The 10,434-nt window shown below is 34.0% G+C and overlaps 2 protein-coding genes across 2 annotated transcripts; both read right to left on the reverse strand.

The window, feature by feature from the left end:
* Nucleotides 1-2,145: 2,145 nt before the first annotated feature.
* LOC125855240 (tropinone reductase homolog) lies at nt 2,146-4,016 on the reverse strand. Its single transcript, XM_049534944.1, has 5 exons — nt 3,764-4,016; nt 3,458-3,665; nt 3,157-3,373; nt 2,826-2,938; nt 2,146-2,661 (listed from the first exon to the last, which is right to left on the reverse strand). Exons 1-5 carry the CDS (start codon nt 3,838-3,840, stop codon nt 2,485-2,487), a joined length of 792 nt encoding a protein of 263 aa, XP_049390901.1. The 5' UTR covers nt 3,841-4,016; the 3' UTR covers nt 2,146-2,484.
* Nucleotides 4,017-6,353: 2,337 nt separating this feature from the next.
* LOC125855241 (NDR1/HIN1-like protein 13) lies at nt 6,354-7,627 on the reverse strand. The gene has a single exon (XM_049534945.1). The coding sequence runs from the start codon at nt 7,517-7,519 to the stop codon at nt 6,740-6,742; it is 780 nt and encodes a 259-aa protein (XP_049390902.1). The 5' UTR covers nt 7,520-7,627; the 3' UTR covers nt 6,354-6,739.
* Between the last annotated feature and the right edge of the window lie 2,807 nt (nt 7,628-10,434).

Raw genomic sequence — 10,434 nt, forward strand, 5'->3', positions numbered from 1 at the left:
TCCTATCCCGACACTGATCCGTCACCTGAAACTGTACCACAACTAGAATCTGAGAATTCTTCAAGATCTTGTCCTCTTGAGCCTACTCGGCGGTCTACCAGAGTATCTCGTACTCCCAATTGGTATGGCTTTTCCTCTACTTTATCCAACATATCTGTTCCATCTTGTTACTCACAAGCTTCCAAGCATGAATGTTGGCAGAAAGCAATGGAGGAAGAACTTTTGACTCTTAAAGAAAATGACACATGGGATATTGTTTCATGTCCTTCAAATGTCTGCCCTATTGGATGTAAATGGGTTTATTCAATCAAACTTCATTCTGATGGAACTCTTGATCGGTATAAAGCTCGATTGGTTGTTCTTGGTAACAGACAAGAGTATAGGGTGGACTATGAGGAGACTTTTGCACCCATATCCAAAATGACTACGGTGCAAACTATTATTTCCATTGTTGCTTCACAAAACGGGTCTCTTTATCAAATGGATGTCAAAAATGCTTTTCTCCATGGTGATCTTAAATAAGATATTTATATGAAACCTCCACCTGGTTTATTCTCATCGCCTACATCAGATGTATGCAAGTTGAAGCGATCTTTGTATGGATTAAAATAAGCTCCAAGAGCTTGGTTTGATAAGTTCCGGTCTACTTTTCTACAATTTTCTTTTGAGCAGAGCAAATATGACTTATCTTTGTTTCTTCGGAAAACATCTACAGGTTGTGTTCTTCTTTTGGTGTATGTAGATGACATTATTATCACAGGAATTGATTCTTAACTAATCACTAGCCTCCAACAGCAGCTGAAAGATTCTTTAATTTTCATACGAAAGATCTTGGTACTCTTACTTATTTTTTGGGTTTGGAAGTTCATAATGTTTCTTCAGGTGTGTTTCTAAACCAACATAAATATACTCAATATCTGATTTCTTTGGCTGGTCTTCAAGATTCATCCTCCGTAGATACTCCATTGGAATTGAATGTGAAGTATCGTCGTGAGGAAGTCGATCTTCTTCCTGAACCAACTATATTTAGACAATTATTGGGAGTCTAAATTACCTTACTATTACTCGGCCTGGTATCTCTTTTGCAGTTCAACAAGTTAGTCAATTTATGCAAGCTCCCCGTCATCTCCACTTGGTGGCTGTTCGTCGCATCATTCGGTATCTTCTAGGAACATCTACTCGTGGATTGTTCTTTCCAAGTGGTTCTCCTATTCGTCTTAATGCTTTTAGTGATTCTAATTAGGCGGGATGTCTTGATACTCGTTGTTCAGTCTCTGGTTGGTATATGTTTCTTGGAGAATCATTGATATCTTGGAAGAGTAAAAAAGCAAGATCGTGTGTCAAAATCTTCAACAAAGGCTGAATATCGATCCATGTCTACTGCTTGCTCTGAGGTTGTATGGCTTCGTGGATTACTTGCTGAGATTGGATTTCCTCAATCTCATCCTACTTCTCTCCACGCTGACAATACAAGTGCTATTCAGATTGCTACTAATCCAGTTTTTCATGAGAGGACCAACACATCGAAGTGAATTGTCATTATATACGAGAAGTTGTAGATAAAAGAGTCATTACTCTTCCACATGTGTCCAGTGATCTTCAAATAGCTTATGCGTTTACAAAATTCATGGCACGGCAACGCCATCAGTTTCTAGTAGGCAAATTGATGTTTCTTGATCCACCAGCATCAATTTGAGGGGGGATGTTAGCATGATGGACAACTAAATGATTGTATATATTAATGTAATTATATAGTGATATAAATTAGCATGATCATATACATTTGTTGTAGAATCAAAGGAATATTGTGATATCTTAGCTGATTTGGAGGGATAGCAAGGCAGATTTAGAGGGATTGAATAACATAGTTGTAGAGATAGAATAGTTGATCTTTAGGGATAGGAGGCTGATCTTTAGGGATGTGTAATCTTTATTTTCTCTATATAATGGAAAGACTATCTCACTTTGAGAGGCATTCAGCAGAAAATTGATAGGTAAAAACGCCATAAAATTCTCTATAAAAATACAAGTTTAAGAATTCAAGCATTCAAGTTCAAGAACGATCAAGATCAAGACCATCGGATTCAAGAACAAGCTCAAAGCTCTTGAATTCAAGTAAAAGTCAAGATCAAGATAAAGATCAAGTTCAAGTTCATCGAAAATTCAAGATCAAGCTCAAGAGCCCTTGAATTTATATTTGAAAAGGCGAATTCAAAGGAATCATAGAGATTGTAACACTCACACTTTGAAATAATAAATACGATTGTTGCATAATTTTCCGTTCTTGATTATTGTTTTTTCGACGCGAATTTTATTGTCTACTGTATGTAAATACAATCATACCATAACAACACTACAAAGACTAAATAAAAATTAATAATACACTTGTTTTACGTGTGACTGCTTCGTAAATTGACAATTATTATGATTTATGAGCCTTTCCCCAATTGAGTAGAAAGTTTAGACATGTAAGTAAGTAATTAATCATGGAAATCCAGAAACAGTTTTTCCACCATCAACACAAATGATTTGGCCAGTTATATAAGCAGCAGCTGGAAAACATAAGTAAGCCACAAGTGATGATACTTCATTTGGCTTTCCCATCCTGCTAATTGGAGTTCTCTTTATTAACTTCTCCACATCTGATGACTCAAAATCTTCCTACAAATATTAAAACAAAACGACATAAGTTAACGGTATATCTGAGTCATTTGTGTAACAATAAGGATATCTATGAACCACTTTTGTAGGACAACTTTGAATCACAAAGTTGAAAAGTATATCAGACCATTTTTCCTTTTATTTAAAAGAGAAAAGATACTTACAGCTACAGTATCTGTAAGGGCGGTATCAATAATCCAAGGTGCAACAGCGTTAACTCGAATATTATCTTTTCCCCATTCGCAGGCCAAGTTCTTCGTTAATTGATTTATTGCTCCTAAACAAACATAGATCAAATCAAAATGGTTAGTAAAATAAGTAGTAAATTAGTGTTTGTTATGTTGATTGAATATATAATTGTAAAACACACGAATTCAAATGTTTTTGAGAATCAAATCACTAATGACTTTTGAAACATGTGGTGTATATATATTAAATATCATCGTAACACTTGTATGACTATAGAAACTTCGTATTAAGTATAATCACAAGTACCTTTTGTTGCTGCATAGAGAGAAACAAAAGGAATAGCCATGATCCCAGAGATAGAAGAGATGAACACAATGCTTGCCTTTCCTGAACCTTTCAAATAAGGATATGCTAATTGACACAAGTTATATGAAGCTTCAAAATTGGTTCCCATCATTAGTGAGCAATCTGCTGAAGTAATTTGTGTTGTCTCTTTTGGTACACATATAGCAGCATTATTTACCTACAATATAAAAACTAACTATCGTCACTCAAATTGCACTGATCGCGTAAAAATTCGTTCACATTGGCAGTATATGTAACTTACGAGGATGTCAAGTTTCCCATTGAAACGTTGAGTGGCTTTGTCAATCAACTCGATTCGTTGATCTTCTAAGAACAAATCACATGTAGAACCATTTACTTTATAACCTTTGGTTTGCCATTTCTCCAAACATTCATCCAAGTCCTTTTTATTGCGAGAACATGTATAGATCGATGCACCAAAACTCGCTAATTCTTCAACTATGGCATACCTAAATCATAAGTAAAGACAAATAATTAAATAAATCAACTCCAAATTAAACTCTCAAAAAACAGAGGAAAAGTTCTCGAAATTATTTATGTTGCTTACCCAATGCCCCTAGTACCACCAGTAACAAGGGCAGTCATGCCATGAAGAGACCATCTTCCATCTCCAATTTGTGCCATCCCTTCAATTTCTTATTAAGATTTTAAAACCGTGGATTGATGGAAATTGAGTCAATTATTCTGTAAAACAACAGAGGGCATGCCAACATATATATAGTCTATCAATTCATTAGTTGCACTGAAGCTAGTTGACATGAAGATATGTTAGTAAAAAATGTTTGAAAATAGCATTGCCTATTAAAAAAGCATAGTCTGCGGTCTAATATGATGGCCAAAGTTGAAAGAGACTTAAAATAGATCCATCATAATTATTAGGGGAAGGGGAGACGGCACACATGGGCAAATAAAAGCTAGGATATTATAGATTAGATAATGTATACATGTACAAGGGGACGAAGCTAGGAAGGATCGATAACATTCATTCGAATTTTCTTTTGCAGAAAATTATACACATGATTAAAATTATCTTTTACGTATATTTAGTAGAGGTTGAACCCATTTTAACCTCTTAAATAATTATATTTTATATTTCAAATCCTTTAGTGAAAATCATGACTACTTCAACCTGATATGAGATAGCACTTCCACTAGTAAGGGTCCATAAAAAGGAAAACAGGGATCAAGTTTTGTGAAAGATAATGTTATTCATAAATATAACAAAATTTTATCTAAGATCGACAACATTTCAAAACAGATTAAATTTACTACTGATATTATGAGCTAAGGAAGAAAATATTAGAAAAATCTCATTTTGTGTAACGGTCAATTTAGTATGATTATATCGTTACCTTAATATTTTCTTCTAGTAGAAGTGCATTTTCATTTTATATTGTCTTTAGCATATTTAAAATTACTCAACCAAGATACAGTTGACAAAAGAGATTTCTCGAATTATACAAATTCTAATTCAAACACTAGCATATGATCTTCTTTTATTTTTTGGAAATTATTTGTGGCCCCATCCCTGTATGGTTTGTCATTTTATGTGTCCAGTCAACTATGGCGCTTTAATTATTTTGTCAAAATATACCTATAAATTACTATTTTAAGATTAAGATGACGTCGTTAATCTTATGGACGCCGAGGTTGACCGGTGCCTATGGTCAGCAACAAGTATTCATTCAACCCCGTGGCGGAGCACTTTGTTCTATTAAGCATAGGCGAAATCAGGATTAAGAGTTTGGAAGTTCATTAAATCGTTAATTAATTTTTTATAAGAGTTCATAGGTTAATATACATGTATATTTAATTAGTTTTTTAGTACAAATACAGAGTCTACGGAAAAGATATTGGGTTCGACCAAATCCATAAAATCCCATCTAGCTCCACCTCTACTATTAAGAATGTCCAAAATATATATATGATTTTACTTATAGATACGATATTATTTTTCGATACAGGGTGTATAACATAGCTATGCCCCTGATTCAACTGTCAGTAGTTGTTTTCATGCACGGATGAGAGCAATGCCTATCTACTCCGGCTTCATTTAATCATATTTTATTAATTTGCTTATTTTATTTTAATTAGTGATTTTGTCGGAATAAATGTGTATTACGAAAAAGTTATCTTATACGTGACTTCTAATAACAAAGAGACACCTAGCATTAGAATGAAGCTGGAATATGATTTCGATAGAGGATCGAGAAAATCATCCACCAAGGATACCTCACTTGAGTATCTGAATTGTTGGTTGTCAGGTTTTATTTTACCAAGACAAGTTGGAGATTATGTTTTACTAGTGGTGTAGTTAAAAATTTCTGAAAAACATGTTGAAACTTTGGATAGGAAAAAAATTATTTTTAGTGAATGGATGTATATTACTATAAGAAATAATCAAAAACCATCCTTCCGTTTTAACTGATATTTATGTTTTCAAATTTTGGATGTGCATAAGTAAATATTTAAACTTATGAATAATTGAACAAGTAAATGTACGTGTTCTACATGGCATAATACATGTAAGACGTCACATAGGACACAAAATTGTCATGTAGGACGCCACATAGGATGAATGTGTCTACTTATTCAATTTTGTACAAGATCAAGTGTCTGCTTGTACACATCTGAAGTTAGAGGGTATAAATGTCAGATGAAACCAAGTTAAAGGTCACGTTTATGCCCTCCAACTTTGGGTGTGTACAAGTAGACACATAAACTTGTATAAATTTGAACAAGTAGACAAATGAGTCCTACGTGGTCAAAATCTGGTGAAACACTAATTGTTGCTCAAAAATACTTTTTAAATTGATTAGCTAAATATAAACCGCTTCACATAAAAAAAAATACTACTAACATTTTTCAAAATAAGCTTACTTTACCATCTTGACCAAGCAAGTTATAAATCTCCTTAAAGATTAATTGATATGTGTGCCTTAACCTGAGGAACTATTTACTTTTCTTGTTCATCTTCAATTGTACTTGTATGTTCACCAACAACTTATTTAATTATAATTTAATACCTTGAGTAAGCAATTCAATCATATCCCAAATAATATCACAATTACTTGAAATAATGCAGGGTAAGGGCAAGAATGTGACATTTTGACAAGAACACTTTCAAATGTTCAATCCTCATAAAAGAAATGAAGAAGACCTCATATTTCATCTAATATAAAAAGGCAAGGTCTTAAATGACGATAGAATACTTTACACTTGATTCAATCTAAAAATAACCAAGTTATATACCTTATACAACACATGACACACACATTCAAAAGAAGAAAGAACTTAGGTAATCAATTGAGGAGAAAAATAAAAATAAGGAATACAAGAAAAGCATTGAAGAAAAGAGGTTACAACTTACAACAATATATGGTGATCATGATCAAGGCCGTACGTGTGACGCTCTAGATTTAAAATTAACCGAAACATAGATTATAATGACAAATAAATGCATCGAAACCACGTAGAAAAACAATTTGACACTTGAAAATATTTTCCATTCACGTGTTTGCATTTAAAAATCAGTCTTACAATCTTCGGATTTGATCTTGGATTTACCTTTCACCGATTCAACGTCGAAATCACACGTAACAGTCACTTCTTTTTTCAATGTTTTTGCCCAGCTCGTAATCTCCATTGGTGCATTAATAGTTAAAGTCATTGGTATCGCCTTCTTGTCATCATTAAGACTTTTCTGAAAATCAGCAGGTAATTTCCCAGCATCAAGATTAAATTGAGAATTTGTTGAATCTTTAGGTTCTTGAGAAATCGCGGTATATTTCCCATGTCCAATTTCATGATTCTTAAAATTAAGAGCCGCTATTCCATTATCACCTTTACCAAAAGAAGCCTCCATTCTCTCATTAATGTTAACGATTTTCAAATCGATCTCAAATTGAGGGACTGGATGACTCTTATTCTTTTGTCCATTTGAAGGTTGTGTAACGTTTTTGAAATGAACATTAATAATTGAAAATTCAGGAGATTTAGGTGTGTACATTGTGTGAACAATCAACACGATGATTCCAATTGCGATACCTATAATTAGTAATGCTGAAAATATCCAACAACAACATGTACATTTCCTTTTCTTTTGAGCCTCTGGTTGTCGATGATTTTCAACAATTTTGGCATTTTCAGGAGGAGGGACACGATAAACTTGATCACGAGGGATTTGAACAACGTAGGTATGATCTTGTGAACGAGCCGGTGTTAGAGAGAGGCGAAGCAATGTGGCTGATGAAAGGAGATTTCTGGCTTTGCCGCCCGCTGCAGGTGGTGACCGCTCCTCCATGCCAGAATGAGGAGCGGTGGATGTTAAGGGATTAGAGGAGACACTAACGTTGGGGAAAAATGATGGGAATTAATGAGATTATTTGGAGTTGGCCATAATTGCCATCTAATTGTTGATAGACAAAGTTTGGTTTTTATCAATTTTGGCACAACCTTTAGATACCAATTACTTGTACAAAACTTTGTATGGTGAGTTATGAATGAAAATAGTAACAGAAAACAAATCAGTATTTTTTTTTTTTTTATTAAACTTACATATTTTTATAAATATTTATTATGAAAATAGATGCAGAACACATTTGTTCGTTAACATATTATGACAATCATTTGTTTACTATACTCTTGATTTAACCTACTAGAGCATCAAGATCATTAAATAACATTTTCATTATTATGAACATTACCGAGCATAATATCACTATTACTACTTCCGAAATCAATACAAATAGACTACTTTAAATTAATTTCTCAATTGACTCTAGTCTTTAAACCCTATGTAATTTTCAAACATCTCATTCAATTTTTTAATTTTAAAGTTAAATTATAAAATCACAACACATAATAAATGCAATACGCTATAATATTCTGCTTAGAGCATTTTTAAAGTCAACACTTTCATTCCCGATCCAGTAGGCTTTTTAAATATGTTATCCCTCCTAACTCAACAATGTAGAACATGTCACTAATCAAGTTTAAGAGGAATTATACCATAACTTACCCCAAAGATGAGTGGCTACCCAATCCCATGCGGCTTCGCTTCTGTTTGATGGTTCAACGACTTGGTAGAGAATCCAAAAAAAAAAGACTTTGGATAGATTTGCAAGGACNCCCCCCCCCCCCCCCCCCTCTCTTAAGCCTTTTTCTCTCATAGTAAGTCCTACAACGACCTCAGAAGAAATCTTATCGAAAATAGAATAAAACTCTTAAAAGCCACATAAGAAAATAAAACAAAGTTTCAATTTCGCTATAGGGAGGCTCCTCACTATAGCGAGGCCCTTTTGCTATAGCAAAGATCGTTGACCAGTACGAAAACAATGTCCTAGTGCTCGAAGTTGAACAACATTAAAAGAAAATTTGTCATGGAATTCAACTATCGTAACATAACACTTTAGAACAGTGTCCTAAAGTACAAAACTACATATAAAAATTCAGGAAACTATATAGTATATATCATGAAGTTTGAGAATTTAATTTGTCATGGAATTCAACTATCGTAACATAACACTTTAGAACAGTGTCCTAAAGTACAAAACTACATATAAAAATTCAGGAAACTATATAGTATATATCATGAAGTTTGAGAATTTATCACTCCAAACTTTAAATTTTTTCTAGAGTTTGAGTAAATCATAGTACAAGATTCACTAGCTCCAAATACTATTTCCTAGTTTTACTTTTTGTTTTTAAATTTCACTTTTGTAAATTTAAATTCTTAATACTATCCCTAAATTTCAAGTTTATTTTATTTGAACTAGTCATCAAGCTTCGTAAACAAGCACTTGGGAGATAACTTATGTTTGTTGAAAGTTTTGCTCATTTTAGCATGACATATATAAGGCTAAAAGCCATTCATATGTGTGAATTTAGGTCTTAGGCCTAACTCACACCCTAAAAGTTAGCTCAATGGGAGGAGGATCATCCAAACCTTAATTATAAGGAGTTCATCCATCTCATTAAACCATCAATGTGAGACTTTTTGTTATTCTTTAACGCTCCACCTCACACCCAGTGCTTAGTATCTGGTGTGTGAGTAATTATTTATTTTGAGGGGCCCAACATTGGGTAATGTGAGACTTTTTGTTATTCTTTAAAACCCCCACCTTGCGCCCAGTTATTAGCATTTGGTGCGTGAGCAATTTTTGATTTTGGGAGCCCCAACATTGGGTAGTGTGAGATCTTTTGTTATTATTTAACACCCCACCTCACACTCTTTTTGTTATTCTTTAACACCCACCTCACGCCCAGTGCTTAGCATCTAGTGTGTCAACAACTTTTGATTTTGAGGGCCCCAACATTGGGTAATGTGAGACTTTTTGTTATTCTTTAACACCTCATCTCACGTCAGTGCTTAGCATCATGTGCGTGGGCAATTTTTGATTTTGGGACCCCAACATTGGGTAATGTGGGACTTTTTGTTATTCTTTTAACACCCCTTCTCACGCTCAATGCTTAGCATTAGGTGCGGGGGCAGTTTTTGACTTTGGGGGCCCAACATTGGGTGAGATGGGTCCTGCTCTAATACCATGTGAAATTAAGTGTAGGGCCTAACTCACACCCCAAAAGCTAGCTCAAATGGAGGAGAATCACCCAAACTTTATAAGGAGTACATTCATCTCATTAATCATCAATGTGAGACTTTTTGTTATTCTTTAACATCCCACCTCAAGCTCAGTGTTTAGGATCTAGTGCGTGAGCAATTTTTAATTTTGGTGGCCCCAACATTGGGTAATGTGGGACTTTTTGTTATTTTTTAACACCTCACCTCACGTTTAGTGCTTAGTATCCGATGCGTGGATAATTTTTGATTTTGAGGGCCCCAACATTAGGTAATGTGGAATTTTTTGTTATCTTAACAGCCCACCTCACACCCAGTGCTTATGTGTAATCAGTTTTTTTTTTTGGGTCCCCAACATTAGGTAAGATGGATCCTTCTCTGATACTATATGAAATTAAGTTTAGGGCCTAACTCACACCCTAAAAGTTTGCTCAAAGAGAGAAGGATTGCCCAAACCTTATAAAGAGTACATCCATCTCATTAACCATTAATGTGAGACTTTTTGTTATTCTATAACAATATGATTCACGTTGATCAATGTACAAATGATTTGCTATTTTGCTTGATTATAATGTGGAGAGCCTTGTAATATTACCTTTAAGTAATAATGTCGTTATCATTTTAATCAAATAATTGATATC

The sequence above is a fragment of the Solanum stenotomum genome, chromosome 2 (assembly GCF_019186545.1).
Source record: "Solanum stenotomum isolate F172 chromosome 2, ASM1918654v1, whole genome shotgun sequence".
Lineage (NCBI taxonomy): Eukaryota > Viridiplantae > Streptophyta > Magnoliopsida > Solanales > Solanaceae > Solanum > Solanum stenotomum.